Source organism: Kryptolebias marmoratus, linkage group LG12, assembly GCF_001649575.2.
Source record: "Kryptolebias marmoratus isolate JLee-2015 linkage group LG12, ASM164957v2, whole genome shotgun sequence".
Lineage (NCBI taxonomy): Eukaryota > Metazoa > Chordata > Actinopteri > Cyprinodontiformes > Rivulidae > Kryptolebias > Kryptolebias marmoratus.
In genome coordinates this window covers 19,367,997-19,395,558 of record NC_051441.1, presented here as the reverse complement: position 1 = coordinate 19,395,558, position 27,562 = coordinate 19,367,997, and the positions used below count along the sequence as shown (strand labels likewise).

The following is a 27,562-nucleotide window of genomic DNA, read 5'->3' as shown; positions in this document are numbered from 1 at the left end:
TAGGTGTTGTGATGAGAAGCTATTTTATTTTCTGTTTTTCAAGAGTATTCAGCTTGTAGGGCACCACAACTGCTTCCACCCACGTCGATCATCATCATTATATGAAATAACTTTTTGTCACAACAAAAAATAGTGGCTGGTAAAATATTTGAGTGGCTGGTAAAAAATTTTGTCCACCAGCCACTATGGCTGGTGATCAAAATTTTTAATTTCCACCCCTGACAGAGATACTTATTTTCAAGCTGTTTAACCCTCCCGTGGCCTTCGGCTCCAATTGACCCAAAGTTACAAGGCCTTCTCTACCTCTCTCTATCTCTCTCTCTTTAACCCCCCTGACTTTTTCAGGGGGGGTTAAAAATATATTTGGATTAATGTAGTCAGGGCCTTAGTTCAGTGTGCAGTTGCTGGACCTACACCTCTCCTTTGTCGGCTGAGTCTCACTGCTTCATCATTTAGCATCATGTTCGGTCACATCAGATGCTTGCAGTTACAGTAAGTGCTGCTGATTGATAAGTAAGCCTTTGGAGTCCGATTGCAGGTGGCATGGTGGTGAGGTGGTTAGCACCATTTCCTCACAGCTAGAAGGTTGGAAGCTCAAATCCTAACCAGAGCCTTAATGTGAAATCGCCATGTTCTTCCTAGACATGTGAGGGTTTTGTCAAGATACTCTGTTTTTTTTACTACAGTCCAAAAACACGCATGTTAACTTAACAAGTAACTAAATTAATTTTAGGTGTGTGTGTGTGTGTGTGTACCTGTTTTTGTTACTTTTTTAGGTCCTTTTATCTGATATACGCACCTACCTTGTCAGGACCAGTAGTTTTTTCAGAGAATGAGTTTGGTCCTAATATGGTGGAACGCCATTTTAAGTTTAGAGGTTAGGTGTGAATTGAGTTTAGGTTAGGGTTAAGTATGTACTGGTAATGGAAAGGTTTAGGGTAAGGGATTAGGCTACAGAAAGGAATGGAAGTCAATACACAGTCCTAATAAGTACAGAAATACAAACTTATGTGTGTATGTGTGTGTGCACATCGTTGTGTTGACCCTGTGATGGACTGGCAGCCTGTCCAGGGTGTATCCCACCTCTCACTGACCGCTGGAGATAGGCACCAGCACGCTTCTGATCTTGAACAAGATTAGGCGTAAATGGAAAGCAAGGAAATGAGGCCAACCAAGAACAATGTTTGATAAAATTAGCATTCCTTGAAGAAATGCACATCGCTTGTTGCCTTGTATGCCAATGTTTGAAACAAAGATATTGTAAACGATAGGGGTTACTCACAGCGACCATCCCACTGAATTTATATAGCATTATGTGCAATCTCATGCGATATGTCACAAGATATGTTGGCGCTTAACCCTCCCATGGCCTTCGGGTCAAATGGACCTGAAGTTACAATGGTTTCTATTCCTCTTTTCAGTTATGAAGGCTTCAGGAGGGTTAAAGTATGTGCTGTGAATGACTATCAGCTACTACCACACCAACTTTGGAGCTCAGTACCTGTAAAGTTGGCAGAATTATAGTCATGTTTGGGTTTATTAGCTGTGCCACCTGTCTTGAATTGGGTTGACGCCAAAAGATAATCAGTTGTAGATGTTCGTACAATGTTTACTTTTCAAAGTTTCGTTTAAATCCATTCAGTGCATTGCAAGATATTCTGCTAACAGACAGAAAAATGAACGCACATAGAAACAGGCGATTCCGCAATCGCCCTCTTCTCGTGGCAGCGGGCTACAGCTAACGTCTGACCTGTAGGAGAATCAAAAAGTCACCAGTTCTGTTCACCAAGTCTTTATTTTCTCTACAGAGCTACAGAGAAGGCAGTCCAGGCACGGATCTTTTTATTTCTTTTCCTGGGACAATCCAATCATGTTTCCTGCTATCAAAAAGGGATGCTAACTTAGGAAATACTCCTCTGAAGTGCATCTAGAGGTGACAAAAATACTTAGGTGATAAAAATAGAATTTTGTGGAAGAGCACTTGGCAACCTCCCTTAGCGCCAAAGTGGGTCAAGTTTAAATGACGGCATTTGTACAAGTTTAACAATTGAGATGTAATGTATTAATTAATGAATTTTATGGTGAGGATTGACAGTGGAAGAATGCCGTAGATGACTGTAGAAGAAGGTACCCTCTTTTGTGACTGCACTGCAGGGACTGACCATTGTAGGACCAAGCTTTTTTTAGCTCCAACCTGAGGGAAGGCGCTCTCCCAGCACAAGAGGAACCATCAGTGGCAAGCGTGTAAGTTGGTTGGATGAAGCTGTCTTTAAAAAAAAAAAAAAACCCACACAGATGGAGAACACAGACTAATGGAAGTCCAGGTTTCATTAGGTCTACAGAAATGATAAAGTTGGATTTTAGCTCCAGTATTCACTGCCAAATCTGACTTTTGCATCACCTCAGAGATCTACAAATGTGGCTATAAAAACCAACCAAGTGAGAAAGGAAAAAAAAATTATGTTATGTAGTTAAATTTGGTCCAAACTGCTTTGGATTCCCAGATTTTTCTGATTTAAGGGTGCCAATTTATAGGAACTGATGCCTACTTATTATAAAATGTTAATGTTTTTTGACTGCATGATTGTAAATCTATATGAGGGCATATCGTTTTATCAAACTGCATGTGCTTTATCTATACCTACAAAAGGGGGGATACGCAATAAACTACGGAAGAATCTGTGGCACATAGCATTGTTTTATGCATCACGATCTTCGGTGAAAATAAAACACGGTGGGTTGATGTTTCATTGAAGATCTGCCAAAAGAGAGTCATGGAGCTGTTTTTTTGCAGCTGGTGATCCTGATACATCCCAGCTGAGTTAACAAATGTGATCATTTAGGCTGCCTCAGCCGGTTACAGTAGCATGATTTACTCTTTTATTGTGCTTCTACTTTTGTTGCTGGTGAGACTTAATTTCTTGGTTTCACATATTAGGAAGCTGTCAAACCAAACTACTTGCAAACACTTTAGAAAAACATGTCAACATCTGTGCAGCCTGCTTTGGATTCCTCCGAAGCTTTCACATCACTTAATCCATCTTCTTGTCGCAGCACTACGAAATCAAGACATCGGTTCAAGTTTGATTTTTTTTTTCAATTGGGGTCTCTCTCTTTTTTTTGGTCCTAGGGGTAAAAAAAGCCAAAATACCTTATTTCACTTTGTTGCTTGTCATTAATGTTCTTGACCATTGGGCACAAATAATAAGACAGTGGAAGACAATAAAACAAGGGGCAGGTATGCAGCTGCCATGTGTCATTAAAAATGAAGGTCTGGTAACAAGAAAGTAATTTTATTAAACGCTTGCTGCCTGTTTGTTCTTCATCCCCTCTGTGCAGCCAGGATAGACTAAGAGCAGAGGAGAAAAAGGGATGATTAAATGTATTTTAGTGTCCACCCATCGCTGTAGCAAATGCCCACTGATCTCTCCACAACCTGTTTAGAAAACCTCTTTCAGTGTAAAGGCAAGCATGGCTCTCTTGAACTCAATCAGGATGCAGCAGCTACACATGTGAACACATGTCAAACGCAAGGCCTGCGGGTCAGATCCGGCCCTTGGTAACATTTTATCTGGTCCCCTAAGGCAACATTTAAATGTTATTAGATCTGGCCCTCCAGTTCGTGACAGATAGTCTCTTTTGCTTCTTGTTTTCCTTAAAAAACTGAACCTATTTAGTGAAGTCTTCTTGTGACCGTTACTTTGAAACTAAAAAAATAAAGTTTCAGTTTCAGTTTCTCAATAGTCTTAGATTCTTACGTGAAAATGCCAACAGAGAACATGAAATGGGACCAATCAAACTTTTGTTGATGAACTTGCAGCCAAGAAACAATATCAGATTTCTGACTTGAGTCATTGTGCATCATTAACTCAAGCGTTTGCTTCAGTGTATATTGTCTTTTGTATTATTTACTTCTTGTTTCACAGTTAATGTCAGCAGCTGTATGATTAGATTTTTGTTGGCGGCTTTTTCGCTGTTTTAATGGAGAATGCTAATGACGTCTTTTTAAGTTTGATCCATTTTTCTTTGTTCATCAAAGGATGTTTCATCTAAATTCTATATAATATGAAACTGGGAAAAGGTATTTGATATTTCTATATGAATGATTTGACATATTAAATCTAAAACAAGGGTTAATTTCTGTATTTTTTCAATAAATATTGATCGAGATTTAATTTTTGCCTCCTTGTGTAACTGAGTTTGACACCCCTTGGCTAGAAGGTCGAGCCACAGTGGGACGATGCTAAAGTGTTTCTGTGAACTTGTTCCGATTGGTGGAATTTTTGCGTGCTCCACTTCATGGATACACTGCCGCCATGCTCAAATCTAAATAAGCTCAAAAAAGCTAAATAAGCTAAACGTTTTAAGAAAATTAATATCTGAACGCTATGTGAACAAACAAGAATCAACACCTGAAATAAACTGTCTAAGGTGGAATTTTTTTTATATATTGGTAAAGTCTTGTTTGTTTATGTGGAAGGGGCAGAGCTTAAAACTTGTACAGCGAATATCCTGTGAGCATACTGTTCCTCTTCTGGCTTCAACTTTCGGGATGTCGTATGATGTCCAGCTTTAATACATGTCAGTGTGCTCCACCCAGGACTCTAACACTCTGCTACTAGGATAAAAGACCTCTGTGATCTCCTTATGGTGACATAAGGAGATCATGCTCCAAACCCTCCACAAGCTACCATCTGTAAAGGAAGACCCACTGTGTTCCTAACACACACCTGAAGACGTTGCCAATACCCTGCAAAGACCGTTCAGTCTGGCTGAACTCTTACATAGCAACAGGATGGTCATCCGGTGAGTGTAAAAAACCGAAGCCCACATTGCCGTCATTTATGTTTGTGTGTATGATTAAAAGGCAGAACATGGACTGAATAATGTATAGGCTAAGAAATTAGGCTTGTAGCACAAAGTGCTTTGAGTTGTCAACAGGACAAATGCTGTCCATTTAAAAGGCAGTGCGTAGTGAGACTATCCAAGTTTTTCTGACAGAAAATGGCTGCTTCAAAACAGATAATAAAAAAGGACATGTATTTCACTAAATATAAAACCTTAACACTAAACTGGAAGATGTTCAAATGCTCCTTAGAACTAAGGGACGAGTTGGTCTGTACAGTACAACTTCAATGGTTCTTCAAAACAAGAACTGGTGCACAAGTTTGACTTTATTGTGGGTTTTCTCTGATCCACACAGGGTCAACATTATTGTCCTCGGTTCCAACCCGAAGAGGGGACTTGGAAATCCCCTCTGTCTGTCCATCCTTCCAGTTCATCTTGTGAGCTGGATAACTTGAAAAATAAGCGACATACTAACTTCCATTTTGGTGCGTGGACGTGTCCAGGCATAAGCAGTGTTACTATTAAAAATTGGGTTGCCATGTCAAAAACCAAGATATATATATATACACACATAAAAAAATGGCCACCCCATTTATTTAAAGAAATACTAACATCCTTCAAGCAAAATAAAAACTAGAAAACAGAGTTTCCTTAAATGATTGGGGTGGCTGAAGATTAATCTATGATGGCCAAGGCCACCATTGGCCACCCTCTGGCTCTGCCTCTGTGCCTGGTGGTGGATAAAAAGGCTTGTCAGGATACATTACTCTGCAAAGCCTCCGACATCAAATTATCACAACTATATTCTCCCTCCAAATCTTTAACAGCAAAGATGTAATGCAAGACTTCATGTAAGACGGGAACATGTCCGTGCAGCTAAACACCATCAGGCATCGCAGGAGTGTCTCACTTGATGCTTTAGTTCTTGGAATCAAACAATATTAACATTAAAGGACGTATATTTGTATGTCCTGTTTAATTCCAGACAAGACAAACACTCATGTCAAAAACTAAAAACATTCATTATTCAAGATCCCCAGCGATGGGGGACAGGATCCCAAACACATCAGAGCTGGTTTCTGATTGAATAAATCAGGATGGAATGAAGCTGCAGGAGTGGCCTTTCTAAAGCGCCAACTTCAACTCGATAAAAGATTTTGCCCAAAAGAGTCATGAAATATCAGCCTATGATCAGAGTGGAACTTGCTGAGGGACATTAACCAAATATTAGTGGGGAGGTATGATATACTTAAGCCTGTACACAAAAGTTTTGACCCTGTCTGGATTAGAGCGAACCCACAATAAATTCAAACTTGTGCACCCGGTGCTTGGTTTCAAAAATCATTGCAGGTCTGTGTCGTGTACTTATTCCAACCTAGAAAAAGAATGGTTAGAATAAATCATGAAAAGCCCCAAATTACGACAATCTTGCCCACAATGAGTGTACACTTCTGACCACATATGTACATTGCCGTTTATGGCGAGGACCTCAAGGATCTGGTTCATTAAAACGTTCCTTCGGGTCTAACGTTGGAGCGCTGGACTCATCTTTTCTCCTTAGAAGGTAAAGTTCAACCGAGCCGCCGCAGCGTAGTCTCATCGCTCATAATCTCCTTGTCCTTCCTGTATCGTATCGTACATTTGTCTCCCCTCCCCGGCCTCACTTTGTCGCAGTCCCTCATCCTCCTCTCTCTGCCCAGTTCAACACCCCCCCCCCCATGTAGAAATGGAAAGGTTCGGTTCCTCTGAGTCCGTTTCCGCCTCTTTTTCCCTCTTGCCACCGTGTGTCGGGAGATTCGGGTCATGCAGGGGGGCAAACTTCATTTCCGTAAATGAGGACAGAAAAAGAAATCCTGACACGGTAGTTAGTTAACAGCAGATTGGCCTCCTCTCACCTCAACACACATACACACACACGCGCGCAGGACAAGCTGAGACCTGTTTGTAGAGCTAATTAGCATTGACTCACTCTGTGTGTGTGTGGGTATGTGGAGATGTGCTGGGTGATGCTTTGTGGCCCAGTTTTGGATGAATAAAGGAGAATAACGTCGGCCTCCGAAGCAGGAAGGGTTACAGAGGACATATATAGATAGAAGTAAGAACATGAGAGGGTGGGAATGCAGGAGGCAGAGGCAGAGAGGCAGGAGCTGTTAAAAACTCAAACGCCTCGGTCTCCTGTGAGTTTAATGTGTGTGTTTGCTTCTATGGGGTTTGTTTTTTGTTTTGTTTTTTTCCTCTGTGGGTGTCATTACCGGTTGTCCCGCTCTCAGGGGAGTCCATGTTTGCTCAGCATGCTCTCTGAGCTGTCGCCGTGGGAGTCACGCATCCGCCGTCGCCATGGCAACCAACCGATGCACCGAGCCCGTCTGGATGTCACCTTGAAGCGCAACCTGTTTGGCGCATCGGACGATTTGTCGGCTGACGGGTGAGCAGGAGTTCATCCTTGGCATTGCGTACTCGAGTCAAACTAGATACTTATGTGATGAAATTTTGGAAAAACAAATGTGTTTTTGTGGGAAAAGTTGCGGTAGTTGAAATCCATGGGGTTTGTAAATGATTTTCTTTTTGTTTTCTCAGTTCACCTTTGCTTGGGCGGTCCTAAAATTACATTTCTGTAAAAAAGACAACTTTATTAGAACTCAAGGGACTTATGACATTACACGACTAACATCAGAGCTTTTGATGGAGAGTATAGTTTTACAGAGCACTCTTCTGAGGACCACAATGTTCACGTTTTGGACCGAGAAGAGAGATAGTTTGAGAGGGGGGGTGAAGGAAGCCATCCATGTCAAAAGAGAGAAACCAACTTTAAACAGAGGAGGAGGTCTCAGATTCGAGCTTTGAAAACCTATAATGGAGCTTTAGGCCTGATCCCCAGTCAGTTTCACTCCAATCAACACCTGCACTCATGTGACCAGAGTGGCCCATCAGTGAGTCAGGCTAACAAGGACCTTAATGAACCTCTGTTGTTAGGAGAGTGTGTAATCTGCAGGTGAAGCCAGTTTAAAGAACATCCCAGCTTTAAAAGCTCAAACTCCACACTCTCTGCTTTTTGTTTTTGGTTTTTAACCCTTTCTTGGATTTACCATGTCCTGGATGACTGAGAATCTACACCAGCATCTAGTTGTACAGCAAAAACAAAAGAACCCATTGAACAAGAGTTATTCATTTTTCTGGCAACTTTCAGGGTAATGTAGTTATGTGAGCAGACTATTTTGTTTCCTTGCTAAGTTGCTATTATGGTACGGTATGGGTTCATCCTGTAACCAGGTGGGTTACTGGTTCGAGCCCCTGCTCCGACAGTCTCAGCCAATGTGTCCTTGAGCAAGACACTTCACCCGCCTTGCCTACTGGTGGTGGTCAGAGGGCTCGGTGGTGCCGGTGTGATGGCAGCCTCACTTCTGTCAGTCTGCCCCAGGGCAGCTGTGGCTACAGTGTAGCTTCCTGACATCAGTGGGTGACTGAATGAATGGGTGAATGACTGAATGTAGTGTGAAGCGGTTTGGGGTCCTTGGACTAGATGAAGTGCTACACAAGTGTAACCCATTTACCATTATGTTGCTGTTCATCCATCTATCAGTGGAAAATTTCTTGTCCGAGCCCTAAATTGAGAACCCTTTAACATAGAGATGTCAAACACTTCACGTGTCAAAGATGATCCCTATTGATTTCAAGGTCACAGGGTCAAGTCACAGGTGAACCCTTTATGAAAGCCTTGTCCGCACTTGATTACTCTGACAATTTCCTGATAGGCGTAATTTGTACCGTTGGCGGTACTCTTATTCTAAATGTGCAGTTCATCACCGAAACAAAGATACTTTAGGTTAGTCTCCAAAATTTCATAGGGGTTTATGTGAACACCTAGTTGTTTTTTTTATTTATTTTTTATATAAAACCTTTCCACTGCTGTCAATTTTGTATTACACAGTTATTTACATAAAATTTGTTGGTTATTATCCTGTGGTTATTAACTAGCAGCAGCAGTTAGCTGCATCACTTCTTGTGGCGGTGACAAAACCCGTCTTTAGTGAAACGGACAAGAAAGACGACTAACAGCAACACCTGTTTCTCATAAAAGCACCACAAGTATGTTGCGATACCTTAGCATAGCATGAAATTATGTAACGCTGGGGTCCATCCGTCCGTCAATCCATTTTCTTTTCTAACTTTTAGGTTCTGGGTCATGGGGAGCTGGTGCCTATCTCTATCGGTCACTGTTCAAGAAGTAAGGGACAGGTCTCCGCTCCATCATAGAGACAAACAACCATTCAGGCTCAGAAAATTTAGAGTTACCAATGAACCGAACATGCATGGTTTTGGTCTGTTTGAGGAAACCTAAGTACATGGGGAAAACTATTCTTGGGTCACTACTACCTATTTTTTGAAAAATATGCAAAATTTCAAGGCTGCTGCGTTCATACATTGCAATTTTTTTTTATCCATGACCAATGGATCTGTGGCAACTTGCTAAAGACCATGCAACATCTGTTGTACCATTAAAGAGGCGATGCCGCGGTGTTATTTTCTTCCAGCCACGTATCTCACTACACCATGGGAACACAATTATGCAACCGTGTGACAGGAGCATGAGGTCGATTTTTACATTTAACAAATGTAATATTATTTAGGAAAATATAAATCAAATCAACTCACTGTGATTAGTGACAGATTGTGTGTGTGTGTGTGTGTATCTGTGTGCGGAGGTCTCAGCCATCCCCTGTGGGCTGCATACGTGACTCACTCATTGTTGCAGCGACAGCGCCGGCTCACACACATGCACACACACACATAAAGCAGTGTGACATATCATGGTTATGCAGATGATACCATCCTTGTGTGGGTGTACCTGCCGAGGGATAGAAGGATTTCTCTCACAGGACACGGACACAAAGGAAAAGAGGTGGAGGAGTGACGCCATCGGTAAATTCTCTGCCAATTAAAAAATTATTTTTAGTTCTTTTGCTCCCTTTTGGTGAACATACTTGCGTTTATTGTCCTCCTCTGTAGCAGCTCTTTTATGCTCACAGAGAAAATGTTGATCATTATTATTTAAAATCAAACTTATTTAGGAATGTTTTCACTTCGGGATGCTTTTTGAACACACTAATAAACCCTGTGTGTCCACGCTGTGACAGTTTGGAGCAATTTTGGCGGCATGTAGACGACGTATACAGTATTAGACAGCTGGTATTAATTTACTTTATGTTTATATGGACCAATGGTAACACTTCACAGCTTCAAGAACACAAAATTCAAGCTTTTGAACCGAAAAGGGATGCCGTCAGGTGTACCGTGACGTCTAGAGAAGTGGTCTTCACTTAAAATCCTGCTTCTCTCTGCAGAGGGGAAGCAGAAAGAAAAATGGCAGGCCAGGTGTGGGACTCACCGTAAATTGTAAAAAAAAAAAAAAAAAAACCTGCGCTACATAAAGGGAGCCATGCCGTTAAAGCCAGAAAAGCTGGACCACCCAAAACAAATTACTGTTAACGTGGGAAAAGCAGCTCCACCTAAAATAAATTTAGTAAATTGTAGAAAAGCTGAAAATAAATTACAGTGAATGCTTAAAAAAAAAAAAAAAAGCTGCAACATCTAAAACAAATTACCGGAAATTCTTCAAAACCTGTGGAGTCTGAATTGAATTTCTGTAAATGTGGAAATAAAATTAAAAAATAAAAAACATCAGAAGGAACTTTATAATGAAATTCTGTTTGGCATCTCTCCATATCAACACTAGCAATAAAGGCAATGCAGTAAAATAAGAGTCAAGATGAGGCTTTCCAACCTAAGAACAGTGTGACAGCTGTCAAGCATGGTGGTGAAAGCATCATGCTGTGGTGTGCTGAACAAAGTGGATGGAACAAAGAAATTCTTTGACTTTCCCTCAAATCAACAGCTTGACGGCTAAAACCTGGACACAGCGACAGTGATCCCAAACACATCAGAAATGGTTTCTGATTGGATAAATCAGGCTAACATTAAGCTTCTTCCCAAAACCCCAACCTCAATCCTGCTGGACTTTGACTGAAACTCGAGTCCATGCCAGGAAACCAGCCGGTTTAAATGTACTCTACCAGTTTTGAGACGAGGAGTGATCAAATATCCAGTCAGAGTTGGGGACAGAAGCTTGTTTAGCCAAATATCCGTGGGGCTGTATTTGAGTCTGTAAGTATAATGTTGACTCTGTGTGGATCATTGAAAATCCCCAATAAATTCAAACTTGTGCAACCAAAAAAAGAAAAAGAAAAGAATAAAAATAAAGTAAGTGTTTAGTGTCTACAGCAGCTGGAGTTATATCCATGCATGGTTACTGGTCATGTACAGTGTGTAGATGTAATGTCGCTCTTTTATTTTTGTAAATGCAGCTCCACAGAAATATGTGCACACATTAAAAGAAATGAATACTGTATGTACAGGATATGTTTAATTTTGTTAAAATTTAATCCCCGGATAATACTTTATTTGGGTCCAGATCTGGACTGCGGTCCGCCATTTAGGAACCCAAGATATGACGACGCATCTTCCACTTCCTAACACTGAGAAATTAAGTTTTGGGTTTTTTTTCCCCTCAGTGCTTCCAATACATCCTTGGATACCTAAAATTCCCTGATTCTCAGTCAGCAAACAATAAAAAAGCCAGTTTTATTAGAAACATGATGTCAAATGTTGAACCGTTGCAGCAAAAACCGTCTACGGTATGTTTTTTTTTTTTTTTTTTCCTGGATAAAATAAAAGCCTGCAGAAAGAGCACGTATTTAAGTAGGTCTGTGTTTTGAGCCATATGCCGGTGAATGTGGCTTGTGTCAATAAAACATGGTGGTTTCCTTGTTAATCTTTCATAGGTCTGTCCTTTAGAATTAACTCAGATGAACACACATTTAGGGCACCGACCACACACTGATACAGGATTTTTTTTTATGCCGCAGCATCTCATGCGACCCCCCCCCCAAAAAAAAGAGAAAAACTGGTTAATCCTCTCAAAACAAAGGCTGTGTCGAGCGGAGAGGCTGAACTCGAGGCCAAAACAACAATGGAAAAGGTTGAACTGAAACAAATCTGGAGGTGTCAAAAAGGGCGGAATGGAAGGCTTTAGCGCTGGTCAGATAATGCACAAAATGTTAGTTATGGTAAGTGTGTGTGGAGCTGTAATTTAGGAAATGGCTCTCAACTAGAAAAGGGTTTGGACAAATCTATAATTTTCTTGGATTAAATCAGATTACTGTAGCAATCACACAACGGCCGCAGCATGCCACGGCTTTAAAAAAACATAATCCCTAATAATAATAACCGGCAAACATTTTCAGCATGAGGCGACTCAGATCTATCGCCTGTCCGTGTCCCTCGGCAGGTGTGGCCGCAGACGTGTAGGTGTACCCGCTCAGCTATCCGTCCTACCTTTTAGGACACAACATCATCGTGTGTCCAATTAGAGCTCTTCTTTAAAGCTCCGGATGAACAACTCAATCACCAACACAACCAGAGACATGCTGCCATTAATCAAAGAGAGAGGGAGAGAGGAATCTACTCTACCTTTTAGTCTGCCATGCTGTCTGAACGGTCAAATGCTGCCCCCTGCTGACTACATCACAGAACTGCACTGTGGCGAATCTTTTTAAACTCAAATTATTAAAAAAGACCAAAGGCCAGTGATGCAACAGGGTTACTTTTGAACGCAGGCAAAGAAGAAGTCCATTGTCCAAACCTGAGGATTTTTCTTTCATGGTTGTTTTTTTTTTTTTTTGAGAGTGTGAATGGTTGTTTGTCTCCTTCGTCTCCATGTGTCCCTGTGGACACGCCACCGGTCTGGGGTCTCACCGGTCTCGTGCAGGCACCAGGAGAAGGAGGTAAGAGAAAATGGATGTGCAGATGATTGGCTTCTTACATTACGGCAAGCAGCAGACAAACATTTGTGTCTCCCGCTGCCTCTCCTGCTCTGGTTAAAACCAAACAAAACAAAAATAGAAAATACAGGCCCACCTATGCCTTGGTCCTAAACCTGCCCACATATTTATAGGTTCCTGTGGTCTTTACCTGGCCTTCATTATCAAACCATAAACAAGCACTAACAAAACATTTTTTTTTACAATAACTCACAACAAAAAATGTGATCCTAAAACAGGTAAGCCAATTTCATTCAGTTTGTTTTTATTAAAATCATATTGATTTTTGAACTGTAAATAAAGATATCTGCCCATCCATACAAACATCCATCCATCTGTCCATCCATGCATATATATGTACGTTTTCCCAGAGACGCTCTCCAGCTCCTCCTGGGGGATCCCGAGGAGTTCCCAAGCCATCCCAATCAGACGCCTCTTTTATTTATCCATACATCATTTATTTAAGGAATAGTTTCAAATTCAAGTAAGAACAGAAGAAACACACACATACACACACACGCACACAAACTGCATGTCAACTAACACACTACTGCCAATACCTGACGTTACGGTAACAAAAAATAAGGTGCCAAACCATTTATGGGTCAAAAATATACAACCCAGAAGGCAGGCATTGTCCGTATGTGAAAAAACAACGTACCATAGTAAAGGGCCGGCTGAGGAGCAGTGGTTAGACCAGTGGTCCTCCAACGAGAGAGAGGTTCGATTCCTGGCCGGAGTCACATGTTGACGTGTCCCTGGGCAAGACACTGAACCCCTCATTGCCTCTGATGTGTCCCATCAGTGAATGAATGGGACTCTATAGAACGATTTATTCAGATTTGCTGTAGCAGAGTGCTGTATGAATGTGTGTTGATGGGTAAATGAGGGCACAGATTGGGCTGTAAAGCGCTTTGAGTGGCCTGGTTGGCTAGAAAGGAGCTATATAAGTACAGTCCACTTACCATTTAAGAAAGACAAATAAGTAAATAAACACAGTGCAAACAAAGAGGTGCACTCCTTTCGGTGCAGAGGAGCAGGAGCCGTTCTCGGAGCTCCTTGTCTCTACGGCTGAGCCCAGACACCCTGCAGAGGAGGCTCGTTTTGGTCATGGTACACACATCATGACTGTCGATGACGAACCTAGATGCTCCAGTACTACTGGGCGCTTCGTCTTTTGGCTCAGCTCCTTCTTCACCGCGACCAGGTTCATTCAGGTGCTCATCGGGATAATGCCAAGATGGCTGTTCAGCTCAATGAAAAAGAGGGAAAATGGCTGCCGGTGCAGGCTTATTTCTTGTTTCTAGAGTTTCTAAAAAGACAGAAAAGTCCAGTAGCCTTTCAGCTACTTGACTCCTCTCCTCGCAGACAGCTCCCAGACTGGCTTCAAGAGACAAATGATCGGAAAACTGTTTTCTTTGATAATCCTCACGCCTACAGCTGGCTTTGGTGACCCTGAACCGTCCCATATGCAGTCATTGGAAAGGGAAGTTCACTCTCTTTCAGTTCTGGTTTTATGAATCAGAACATTATAGAAAGTATCTGGTCTTTACCAGGTTCTCAGACCATTCGAGTCAAACCTCGGGTGCACAAAAACGCACAGCGGGTTCCACCGTGTCCTTGCTTATTAAGCAAGAATTGAGCCAAAATGGAAACGCTTCTTTCAACAGTTTCAATAAGAACAGCAATAGCTTGAAGTAGTCGTTTTCTGTATGGCTTTATCAGTCCGGTTGAGGTTTTGGACTTTGATTGGACCATTTCAACTTCTCGATGCTTTACTTTTTGAGCCGTTCTGTTGTAGATCAGCTGCTGTGTTTGGGATCATAGATCTGTTTCATCTTGACCCAGTTTGGTTCGGTTTTCAGCTGTCCTCACATTTGAGTCCAGAGTCCTTTGGTCTACAGAGGAGTTCATGATCGACTCGATGACTGCAAGGTGCCCAAACCATCAGCCCTCCACCACCATGTTTGACAGCTGGTATGTTTGGTAGTTTGTGCTGATATGTTGTTTGTTTTTTTTGCCAAACATGGCCAAGTGCATTTTAGCCAAAAATAGTTATATTTCAGCCTCATCTGTCCAAAGGACATTGTTCCACAATTCAGGTGGGATTTTGTAATCCTAATTCACGCTGCCACAGAGGCTTAGAGAGAAGAGGCCATACTTGTTCAGTTCTTTTACCTGTCCTGACATTTAACCTTTCACCTGCTACCTGAGGCCTGTGTAGACTGAGCATTGCAAAGTCTGAACCCTGTTCTAAAGCCTGCCTCTCTAATGTTATGGGGGTACATTAGTGCCTGTGGTACGGGCAGCTTATATCGAAAAGCACCACCAATGCAGGAAAGTATTTACAGGTTTTAGAACCACATATGCTCCCATTCAGATTATGTTTTTGCAGGGAAGGTCTTGCATATTTCAGCAAGACAATGTCAAATCTCATGCTGCGTCCATTACAGCAGCAAGGCTTCATAGGAGAAGAGTCCTGCCTGCAGCCCAGACTAATAGAAAACATTTGATGCATCATGAAACTAAACATCCATCAAAGAGCCAGGGTTGTAGAACAGCTAGAATCCTCCATCAGAGCAGAATGGGACAACATTCCCTCTAAAACCTCCAGCAGCTGTTCTCCTCAGTTTATAGATGTTTACAGACTGATGGTAGAAGAAGAGGAGAGGCTTCACAGAGGGAAACATGGACCTGGAGCTACTTTATTCAGACGTGTTGCTGCCATAAAATTCAAAATTACTTTATTTCCCCTTAAAATTTGTACAATTTTGTTGCTTAAACATTTAATAAGTTGACTCTGTCCCATTGTGGGGTGGCTGCAGTAGTGCGGTGGTCAGTGTGTCAGTCTTTTAATCCTAAGGCTGCAGGTTCGGCCCCATGTTGTGTCAAAAAACTTGCCACATGCCAAATCTTTGCACACTGTGGGCGACCCCTGAAGCAGGGAGCAACCGAAAGAACAACCATGTTCCACTGTGAATAAATGATAGGTTTTATAAGATTTGAAAACCATCACATTCTGGTTTTATTTACAATTTGCTCATTGCACCATCTTTTTTGGAATTTGGTTTGTACATGATTGCACTAAAAATGAAGGGGAAAAAGTGGTGAAAGTCCAAAGAAATAGTTTGAAAGTCCTATATGTTTAACAAGATATTACAAAGTCTGAACAGAATCAAAATATAAAAAAATATGATTGACATTCCCGTCATTTTGAAGTGAGGATCTATGGAAAGGTTATGAATATCTTACCTGTTACGGATAGCTCCGATTGACCACTTTGACTAGAGTCAGATGAGCTAATGGCTAGTCCAAACCCTGCTAAAACCAAAGTGGATTGGTATCATACAGTAACTCCATTTTCATTTTATAAACATGTACATTGCCATCAATTTTGGTTTTTGATTCATATTTTGACAAAAAACAACAACAACATTGTTTCCACCAGTCCAACTTTATTCTTGACATTTCGGTTTTAATCTCTAAACTCGGAAACAAGCCAATAGAAAGGCATGTCTCCTCTTTTTTTGCCCTCCTTTCTTTCTTCCATACTTGCATGTTAAAAGAGGTCCGGGCAGCCGGTTGTATTATATGACAAACCGGCCTGCCATACAGTTCAGGGCCATGCTTCACATGCTCGCGCGCCTCACGTCTCGTGCCTTCCAGGAGCTCCCTCCTCTTCGACGCTCCACCAGCTTGTCACCAAAGATGGCGATTTGCTGAGTGCTCATGGATACACACACTTCTCGGCTAGCTGTTATCTTACCCGAAACGCCAACTTCAAGAACAAATTAACCGCGCGGCGAGCAGCTATTTCTCTCCTAGAAACGCCTCTGACGGGACGTCCGCCTTCGCCACCATGCAGATCACGCTTAAAACGCTGCAGCAGCAGACTATTCAGATTGAGATAGACCCCGAACAAACGGTGAGCGGATCTGTGCTAACATGCTAACGCTGCTAGCCGCGGCGTTTCAGTTTTACCCTTCATGTGTAGACTGCTTAGCTCCCCGACGTATATGCAGTCCTGCAGTTTTGGAAAAAAAATTGCACATTCGCCCAAAATTATATACTCTTTGTGGAATTCCCTAACAACGCGACGCCTCGGCGTCGCGAGCTAAGGTTAGCGAGCTAACAATGCTAATGCTAGCTCTTCTAACTGAAAGCGACGCGACCGTAAATCAGTTTCTCGGCATGAAAAGTTTGTGCCGCGGCTTGCCTCGGAGTCTGTGCTCCTCGTTCGCGTCCGACTCGACGAAATTCACGTCGTCCGGCGTAAACGGGAAGCCTGGGCAGGAATGATAGGAATGCTAATGCTCATGACACTGCTATTTACAAACTAGCTTTAGCCTCAGATTGTCAACATGCTCTCGCCGTGGGAGGAGGTCGCAGTAGTTTTGTTACTCTGCTTCGTCATTACTGACAGAGAATTTCACACCTTTTTTAGGTGATACTAGCTTTAGTAACCATTGTTGGAAAAACAGAAAACTTACAGTTGCAATATTCAGAGTCAGCTAGCATGATAGGTCATATGATGGCTCCCTAAAATGTGATAGGTTTGTGCTGTATATTAATTAGACTGTGTTTGAGCTTTTTTTAGTTTGTGTCAATAATAAACACTGCACTCCAGATATTCATTTGTAGAGATTAAAGCTTTTAGAGGCCCTTCAGGAGTTCCTGTTCTTCCTCACCATTAAAGCAAGCTCTCTCTCTCTCTCTCCTTTTCATTAAAAAAAAAAAAATCCATCAGGTCAAAGCCTTGAAAGAGAAGATAGAGGCCGAACGGGGAAAAGACAACTTTCCTGTTTCTGGCCAGAAACTGATATACGCCGGCAAAATCTTGCAAGACGACACGCCAATCAAAGACTACAAAATTGACGAGAAGAACTTCGTCGTGGTGATGGTGTCTAAGGTGAGACTCTCTTTGCTCGCTGGCAGGTGGTCCTTTCAGACCCACAGCTCAGGACGCTGCAAGTCGTAACAATTGGTATATTTTTTTTATTTTTTTTTTAACATCCAAAAAAAGGCCAAGCCTGCAGCTGCTGCCTCACCTCCAGTCTCAGAAGCGCCCAAGCCCCCTGTACAGGACTCCGGCTCCACATCCACACCTGCTCCGGCTTCAAACCCCGCTCCTGCCCCTGCCCCCGCCCCCGCAGCTGCCCCAGTTTCTTCCGAGGAGGCCAAACCGGAGCCAAACACTGCAGACACAGAACCACAACAACCAGCCAGGTACAGCCTTTTTGTATCCGAAGAGCTTTTCAAAAACAAGGCAGCTGGACCACTTCTCTTTTGCTTCTCATCTGAGGAGGGTGTTTTTTTTTGTTATTTCTTTATTTATTTTTTTCCAATTCATGCAGAAAGGGCGACGTTGCAAAAGGTTTTAAACTGCAGAGATGTCAGTCAACTTCAGGGCCAGCTTTTTTGGGGGGAAAAATATAGTTTGAGGGATTTTTGTGTAGCAACAATCTTCTGTAACTTCCTATTTAGAGACTAAAATAAGTATGTTTCATTTTTTTTTAAAAACATGTACCAAATATGTTGGGGTAAAAGGCCTTAATATTGAAAATATTGAATATTGCAAATACAAAGAGCTCATGACAGAAAGTGACTTAGAAGTCTTTATACTCAGTAATGACTGAAAAACAAAACTAATTCTGATTATTGTGTAAAATGTAAATACAAACAAACTGCTATGAACCCATATTTTATTCACAATGGAACACAGTGGAAGTAAGAAATTGTAAAAGTTTTTGGGAAAAAATAAGGTGATTTGAATTTGATGGCAGCAACACGTCTGAATAAAGTAGCTCCAGGTCCATGTTTCCCTCTGTGAAGCCTCTCCTCTTCTTCTACCATCAGTCTGTAAACATCTATAAACTGAGGAGAGCAGCTGCTGGAGGTTTTAGAGGGAATGTTGTCCCATTCTGCTCTGATGGAGGATTATAGCTGTTCTACAGTCCTGGGTGTTTGCTGGACTTTTTTGGCACCCTTTCCCCAATGTTTTTCTTATTTTTTGCTTCCTCTGACATCAGATCAGTCCTCCTCTTTGTCTCAGTCTATTTTAATGATCTTTGGTCCAGAGGAGACAGCAGAGTTTCTGGATGGAGCTCAGTCTCACATCTGTCTTCTTCTCTGCCTGATAGAGCTTTAAGCAGCATCAGTGGATGGTCCAGTGAACTGTGTTTACAGACAGTGATGTGTGGAAGTGTTCCTGAGTCCATGCAGTGATGAACAGAACAGAACCAGACCTGGTTTTACTGCAGGGGCCCCTGAGGGCCCCAAGATCACAGACATCTAATACTGACTGTCAGCCTTGACCTTTGACCTCAGAGATTTCTACAGATTATTAGAATCTTTTGATGATTTTATGAACTATAGATGATGGGATATTTAAAGTCTTATTATTTTTCTATTGAGGAACTTTATTCTGAAAGTTTTTCACTTTTTTCATAGACCGGTGAACCTCCGCCCCTCTTTACTTCTGACAGATTCAACTTCTCTAAAATGCTCCTTTTATCCCCAGTCCTCTCACTGACCTGTTACCGATTAACCTAATGAGTTACTAAATGCTCCTCCAGCTGCATCTTTTTGTCACCACTCACTTTTACAGCCTTTAATTGCTCCTTTTTTCAACTTTTTAAAAACGCGTTGCAGCCATCAAATTCAAAACTGCTCTTTTTTTTTTAGAGAATTGCACAATTTCTTAGTGTAAACATTTGATATGTTTACTTTGTTCTGTTCTGAAAAAAATAACGGTTTAGATTTGCAAATCATTGCGTTCTGTTTTTATTTACATTTTCCTACATTTATTTTCAGACCTCTGCTCTGCACCACTTCCTGTTGTTTTCACTGCGGAGTCGTGTCACGCTCACTGAGCTGAAAGTCAAATATTTAAGACAAATGTCTAACTTCTCCAAGTAAATTAACTTGTACACTTCATTTATAACTTTCTAAATATTACTGGAACAGTGACCTGGTGGTTATAAAAATTAGAAGATGCAACACAGTGAGCTGCATCAAATCGTGAGTTTAGCCAAGAATCACAGCTCTTTAAGAAAAGCTTTGTTTCGGTTTTTATAATAATTATTTATGTAAAATATTCACATAAACAAAGACTTTGAAATTAAAGTATAAAATTTAGGCTCAAAGGTTTACCTCCAGCCTGACAAATGAATAAAACTAAGCTCTGATTATGTGTGTATTTTAATAAAAAAGGCTAAAGATACAGCATGTTGTGAGGATATCGTTGGTAAGAACTGCAGCAAACTTCAGTCTCATGGTTTTACCTTCACAAAGAGAAACAAATTCAACACAACTATTTAAAATAGAATAAACAGAGTTGAATAATAGTCTTTTAACTTAACTACATTTTTCAAATCATCCTTATGAGTTAATTTTTTTAACTGTATTTATTATAGAATCAAAGAAAAAGACACTTTATTGATCCCCGAGGGACATTAGTTAATTTTGTAGTTGAATTTGTTCAATTAAATATTAATAATTTAGTTTTTAATGATATCTCCACATCTAAATGGGTTTAAAGCAAGAACAGAAACACACAGGTGTTGTGGCTAAATTTGTTTCCCAGCCATCAGAATGTTTTAGCTGCTGCAGCGGACAAAAGAGAAGTTGCGATCTGTTCTTTAAGCTTTTTACGTGAATATATATTTTAATATTGGTTAAAACAACATGGGTTAAAGACAAAAGAGAATGAAGCTGCAGACAGGGGGGTCAGATCTGGACCGGGGAACCAAACTCAACACAACACCGGTCCACTGCAGCGTTAATCAAACATGAGCCCAGACTCATTTTTAGCAACTTTAAAATAAACTTGCGGCCGTTTTGTTTGTCCTCTTCAGTGCTTCTGCATCTTCTGCATCTTCTGCTGCTCTTAAACCAAAAAAAAAAACCCAAAACCTTCCAAACCCTAGTTTTGTTGTCAACTAGCTTAAAGTACTCCCCAAGACTTCAGACACCTTCTGTCTTTGAAAACCTTTAAAACCGTCTCAGCCCTGCAGTGCCGACTAGTGGTGTGGAGGAGAACTGTTGTTACTTGTTACTGAAACATTCAGAAATAAAAAGAAACATGTTGACTAAAAATGTTAACAGAGTCTAATAATCATAATTAATAATTTTCTGTGTACGTCTCATTCTTTTCTTTTTTTTTAACCAGATGTGGCCAGCTGATGTTGACTTAGTCTCAGCTGGTATTTAAAGTTGTCCTGCCAGCTGCTGTTTGCACGTTTTTGATCATAGAAAGCTTTATACAGAAACAAAATTCTTTTTTTTTCATACTGAAGTCAGCTCTTAAGACGGTGGACGTGTCTTTTTGCCAAAACCACTCAGTTAAATAAACAACCAAACTTGTTCAACTGACTTTAAGGCTCATTTTGTTAATTTTACTGAAAAAGAAACAAACTACTTATTACTCCTAACTTAAAAATAAACAATTGAATAATTAATTAGTAGAGCTATGACCTCCCTAAATTGAAGTTGTCCTGTTTTATTAGATCTTTTTACCTAAAGTAGTACATATTATAAGTTGGAAGAACAAAGATATGATTTAATTTATTAAAAACAATATTGTAGTTTCTAACACCTTATTTATCATTTAATGTGGTTGTTTGCAGTGAAAAGAAAAACTGATGTCAGTTTAATTGTAAACATTATCTGCTGCCTCGTTCAGCTCCAAACTTTCAAATTAAAAGCACGGTTCTGCTCTTCAGGTCGTCTAATGTTTGTGTTTTTGTTTTTCTTTTCGCCTCCACGTTTCGTAGCTCCAGTGGTGGGAGTCAGGGTCTGGATGCCTCCTCAGCGCTGGGTAGGTAACGCGGAGCTGCCATGCTCTCTTCACGTCGATATCGTCGTGGTTTTGTCCGTAAAACGTGTTGTCACTAAGGCTCAGGCTGCAGTTGTCGCTGCTGTCAGTCAGGGACTTCACGGGCTGCAGCTCGATGCGTATCGCTTCTATGTTTAGGCTCTGACAAAAGCAGGCCCTCCCTTGTTGTGGTGTGACAGATCGAGACGGGAGATTCCCATGTGGTCCACTCAGTTCAGAACCACAGAGGGAGGAAATATCAGGCTGCTATTTAAACCCACCTTGCGCTCTCTATATATATCTTTATCTTAAAATATAGACATAAATTCAGTTTAGTAACCTTCTCAGTAGGTTTATTTGTGTAAGAGGCGCTCAGAGAAATGATTTGTGTGAAAAATACAACTCAGTTAAATGATATGAATATTTTCTGATACGATGACAAGGGCTGGTAAAACCAACATCAACAACAATCAAAATAAAAACAAATACAACTGTCATGGTACATTTCTAATTCGTGCTTTAGTGTACTTTTATACGCCCCTGTTAAGACGGGCGCTGTCCATTTGTGGACGACTCTTAGTCCAAGCTCTAAACTGAGAACCCTTTAACGCAGGACTGTCAAACTCCACAGCTGGACACCTCATGGGTCAACGATGAGCCCTACTGATTTCAAGGTCACGGGGTCAAAGGTCAAGGTCACAGGGGAACCCTTTGTGGGCGCTCCAACTCTAGACGCACGTATTCAGGATGGACGTGTGAGGGGAGTTCGTGGTTTGGATTAGGATTAGGATTTTCTGACAGGTGTGTTATGTATCGCTGGTGGTACTCTCGTTTAATGAGGTGTCCACTTTAGAAGAAGCTTCAGTTCCTTTCAGTAGATCATCATGTAGCTGTGCCCCGTCTGTTTTGTCAGTAAACATTAATAACAGCGTCCATGTTTTGTTCCCGTTTTCATTATTCATCAAAGGTTTTTACAATCCTGCCCAGATATACCAGCTCTATAAAAACATTTTTTTTTTCCCCTGTCTCCCCTTACCTTATTGCAACTTGGACTGAGAAGGATGTCTGTCTGTGGTCCGGGTGTTTTCTAACCAGTCAGTCTTAGCACAACTCCTCTTCTGTTTACTAAGAGACGAAGCAGCGTTCAGAGATCTGTACCTCGGTCCTCATGATGATTAACACAGGTCTGCTTGTTAGGGAAACCTTATCGTGTTACCTTTCAGAAGAGACCAAAGTCAAACATTTAGTCCACGTGTTTCTGGAACAGCTCTTACCACTAAGTAAATAAATAAAATAAATATATAAAGTAAATTAACTGTCTTTAAACACTCCCATTTTCTCACTTTAAACATTGTGAAGTGGGCTTCTGTGGACAGATTATGAACAAGTAATATCTTACCTGTTGTAGTTAGCTCTTTGACCTTCAACAGGTAAGATACTGTTTATTACCTTTCTATAAAACACACCTTTAAAGGGGCCAAAATGTTCCTCTAGGTCTTCAAACAGAGTCAATAAATGTTTTTTTAAAAACAGATTTCTCACATCGTCATCAACCTGCATGTCGGGGTTTTATATTTTAGGTGAGCCGGCCTGTTTTTTTTTTTTTTAAATTCACTGCACTGCCGTGTGTTCACATGTAGCAGCGAGTTGAGATGTTTCCACTTGTTTGCAGTGACCGGGGCCGAGTACGAGGCCATGCTGACAGAGATCATGTCTATGGGATACGAGAGGGAGCGAGTGGTGGCGGCGCTACGGGCCAGTTTCAACAACCCCCACAGAGCTGTGGAGTACCTCCTCACTGTACGTCTCGCACACACACACTTATAAATAGGACCTTTTTAGTGAAAACTGCTCATTTTCTTTTGCTGAAAGTCCAGCTGGCGACCCGTGCACTCAGGACTGCAGACACTGAGATCCAATTTTCTGTAACTTAGGAGGAAAAAATAGGAACCCGTTTATTTTTACAAATCCATGAATATACAAACATGTCGCGTGGGAGGAGACAAATGTGTCATTTGAAGATCCGACTGAGGCTGAGTGTGTCTGTGAATATACTCTATAGCAGGGGTGGGCAATCCTGGTCCTCGAGGGCCACTATCCTGCAAGTTTTACTTCTTTCCTTGGTCCAACACACCTGATTCAGTGGTTAAATCACCTCTTCATGTCCTGCAGAAGCCTGTTAATCACCCGTCAAATCAGGTGTGTTGGAGCAGAGAAACAAGGAAAACATGCAGGATGGTGGCCCTCGAGGACCAGGATTGCCCACCCCTGCTCTATAGGGTGGGATCTTTAGGAACCTCACGTTTGAGTTGGTTATGATTCAGATGGATGAGATGAAATTAGTAAACAGTTATCACACTTCAACAAAGTCCCGAGCATGGAATGTCTCAGACCTGCAGCATAAAACTGTTTTCACTCTAACTTTGAAAGTAATTGGGGGGGAAAAACTTTGGCTGCGTTCACCCAGCAGGCAAACTGACTCAATTCTAATTTTTTTTTTTTTTTTTTTTTTTTTTTTTCCCGAATGCATATCGGATCTTTTCATGGCAGCGTGAACATGACAAATCTGATTTTTTTTTTTTCAGTATGTGACACTGAATTGGATACATATCCAATGTTTCTCAAAGGAACTTCAGAGTGAACGCTCAGGTCGCATTTCATCCGACCACATCAACGCGTCAAAACTCCCAGCATCCATATTCTCTCTAAACTCAGCGTGCAAAGCGACGTCATACCTTCGTGTGCGCATGCGGGGTCATTTCAGGAACTGGAGACTGTCCAACACACCTGATCCAAGTGTTCACCTACCCCTTCAGCAGCTCTTCATGTCCTGCAGAAGCCTGTTATTCACCCATTCGTTCCAATCAGGTGTGTTGGAGCTGAGAAACAACTAAAACATGCAGGACGGTGGCCTTCCAGGACCAGGACTGGACACCCCTGTGTCAGAGCTTTCTTACCTGCTTCCTTCAGTCCTGTTGCAGAGTTTAGGAATAGAAAATAGTATCTTTAACATGACACGATCCCGTTCTGTGTTCTCGCTCACCGGGCTGCATTTGTTGAAAACTAATCGGCATTTCAAAAATTGCAAGAAAACGGGACTTTTTTTGTTGCAGTCTCACTGAATTCTGAGTGTTTGTGACCAGCGAGCCGCGTGGCTGTTTTACATTGCGAGTTTTTAATAAAAACACCAGCCTAATTTTTATCTATCATGACTTGTAAAACCATTCTAAGCTGTACAGATTATTCTGTCGACCGCATCATATGATGCTGCGAACGCTTCGCGACATTCTGGAGATCCCAACGCCAACATTTCGCATCGAACGAGAAACTACCTTTAAACAGAAGCCCCAACAACCGGCAGCTTTTTCAGCTTCCTCTGTGTGGAAACGTAAACGCAGCTTTCGTGTAGCGTGGCTCTTGTGAACATCATTTTCCTCTTTAACTACATTCGTCCAAACACTGGCTTCGAGTGCAAAAAAAAAGGGCCACTTGTCTGTCGTGTCTCTGTCGTGTGCACACCATAAACGATCCGGGCGCCGCACTTCTGCACGCCTCCATTCAGCCTTTTGCGGGGCATTGTTAACATTGAAAAATAATGAATGTGTGACATTTATAAATTGGTTCAGAATCACGTCAGTAACTCACCACTAATACTCTATACATTGTTGTGGCCATTTGTAGGTTTTAAATGTTTTAAAAAAAGAAAAAAAAAATCTGACTGTTTAAAAGGGTAAAATTATATATATTTTTTGTTTGATGCATTTAGCTTGTAAGTGAGTCAGCTTTAATGTCAAATTGTTGACTTTAATAACACACACACGGCCCCGATACGAATCGTTTTGGTCCGTTTGTGCTTAAGGCAGCTTCCAGGAAGTGTATAAATGTGTGTGTGAAAGATGTCCGTTGCATTAACAGGGCATCCCGAGCAGCCCGGTTCAGGAGAGCAACCCACCAGCGCAGGCCCCCACATCTGGACCCACAGAGGCGCCGTCTCTAGCAGAAGGTAGGACTCCGCAGGCCGTCAACATCTAGTCTTTCTCCTGCAGGATGCGCGTGCTGCAGATGCAGCCGCAGCAAAAAGAACTGAGTCATTTTGTTTGGAGAACCACAGGTTTGTACAAACTCAATGTTAGATCCGTTGGGTTAAGTAATTAGCGAGTTTTGACCTCTCATTCTTCTGTCTATGATAATGTGGCCCGAATGGAAAAGTGCTCCCGGCTCAGTCACGAGATGTGTGCCGTTACTTTAATTGGTGTTTTGAGTTACCACGGCGATGCAGTTTGCCCTCCAAAGAACGCCTCATTGGAAATGAATGGGAAATGCTTGAAATCCTCTTTGAAATATCCCATGAACCACCTGACAGGAAGTACTGTAACTCTCACAGTAGTAGTATTTTGTCCGTCTGATTCACAATGGCCACCAGAACGACTCAAATTGCTGCCGACAATTTCTTGTCCACGCTCTAAATTGATAACCGTGCATCGCAGGAATGTCAAACTGGACCCCCACGAGTCCAGGGTGATGCCCGTTGATTTCAAGGTCACGGTTCATGACGAGAGAAGAAAAGAACCAAGTGGCAGGCCTCTTTAAAGTCTCTCCGGGAGTTTTTCTACTTAAACGAAAGCGCGGAGGCGTCATGTCAGCCCACGGGTGATGGGGAAGCTGCAGCTGAACGGCGCCGCCTCCTGCAGTCATAAAAATGTTGCTTTTGTCGGTAAAACAAAGACAAAATGATGATTAAATCAACATTTTAACATCTTTTATTAGCATCATTAACTGTAACAGCAGTCTCTGTGTCAATAACCTAAGCCTACCTTTGCTATAATGTTTTGTTTTTTTGGTGCCCAAATTTCTAAACCCAACATGTTTAATGAGAGCTAAAACTCAAAAGAATAAAACAGAGATAGTTGTAATCCACTTTTCCTATTGTCTGAAGTCTCACTGTACCCAAGGTATTTAAATGGAGACCCTCAGCTCTGCTGTAAAAGACAGACAGCTGCTGTCAACAAGTCTTCCTTAACCCGTCAGTGAGAACCATCCAGACGAGACGACTGCTGCCGTTTAGCTGTGGTGCGTTCAATGACCGGGCGGATATCGGAGCGAGTGTTGACCAGTCGAGGCGGATCGAACAGAACATCGGTGCCAACTTCTGCAGAGTCTAAATAAAGTCCCAGCCTCTCCGGGTTTTGTGGGTCATGAAGCTCTGACGTGGCTCGCTTGTAGAAATGTTTAAGTTCGCACTTTAAAAAACGGGAGCTGGGAACTAATTTCTGATTGTATGTTTCTGTAAGAAGGAACGTAGAATTGTTTTAGTTTTATCTGAAGTTAACGTTTTGTGTCTTTCTCAGGAGAAAACCCACTTGCATTCCTGCGTACGCAGCCCCAGTTCCTGCACATGAGACAGGCCATCCAGCAGAACCCGTCTCTGCTCCCCGCTCTGCTCCAACAACTGGGCCGGGAGAACCCTCAGCTCCTACAGGTGCCTTTTTATCCCCCCCCCCCGCCGTCCACGTCTCGGATTACGCCTTCACGGGGTAATCGACGTTTTCTCCCCACAGCAAATCAGTCAGCATCAGGAGCTGTTCATCCAGATGTTAAACGAGCCGGTGGGAGAGGGCGGCGACGCGCCGGAGGTTGGTGAGATGGGGGCGGCGGGGGAGGAGGGCGCCCCCGTCAACTACATCCAGGTGACGCCTCAGGAGAAGGAAGCCATAGAAAGGGTGAGCGGAGGGAGGGAGAGGCGGCCTGGCGGTGCGGGTGCTTGTTGGTGGTTTTTAACCGGCCCTCTGTGTCTCTGTGGTTCAGTTAAAAGCGTTGGGTTTCCCCGAGGCCCTGGTCATCCAGGCCTACTTCGCCTGCGAGAAGAACGAGAACCTGGCGGCCAACTTCCTCCTCAACCAGGGACTGGAAGACGACTGAGCGGGGGGCGGAGCGCTGCCTCCCCTCCTCCCCAGCCCCCCCATCCCCTCCCCTCCCATCCTCAGCTCAGCATAAAGACTGCACCCCCCCTCCACACACACAC

The 27,562-nt window shown here is 42.1% G+C and overlaps 1 protein-coding gene across 1 annotated transcript; it reads left to right on the top strand.

Moving 5' to 3' along the window:
• Window positions 1-16,386: 16,386 nt before the first annotated feature.
• On the top strand, window positions 16,387-27,543 carry rad23aa (RAD23 homolog A, nucleotide excision repair protein a). Its single transcript, XM_017435695.3, has 9 exons — window positions 16,387-16,650; window positions 17,473-17,634; window positions 17,749-17,951; window positions 21,500-21,543; window positions 23,213-23,340; window positions 25,456-25,543; window positions 26,889-27,019; window positions 27,099-27,260; window positions 27,346-27,543. The coding sequence occupies exons 1-9, from the start codon at window positions 16,585-16,587 to the stop codon at window positions 27,457-27,459; spliced, it is 1,098 nt and encodes a 365-aa protein (XP_017291184.1). The 5' UTR covers window positions 16,387-16,584; the 3' UTR covers window positions 27,460-27,543.
• Window positions 27,544-27,562: the final 19 nt, after the last annotated feature.

Excerpts from the sequence above, each read along its gene's own strand:
- rad23aa (XM_017435695.3), top strand. The coding sequence starts at position 16,585 with ATGCAGATCACGCTTAAAACGCTGCAGCAGCAGACTATTCAGATTGAG. Across the intron at positions 17,952-21,499 it reads GAACCACAACAACCAGCCAG|CTCCAGTGGTGGGAGTCAGG; the intron begins GTACAGCCTTTT and ends CACGTTTCGTAG. Across the intron at positions 21,544-23,212 it reads GGATGCCTCCTCAGCGCTGG|TGACCGGGGCCGAGTACGAG; the intron begins GTAGGTAACGCG and ends ACTTGTTTGCAG.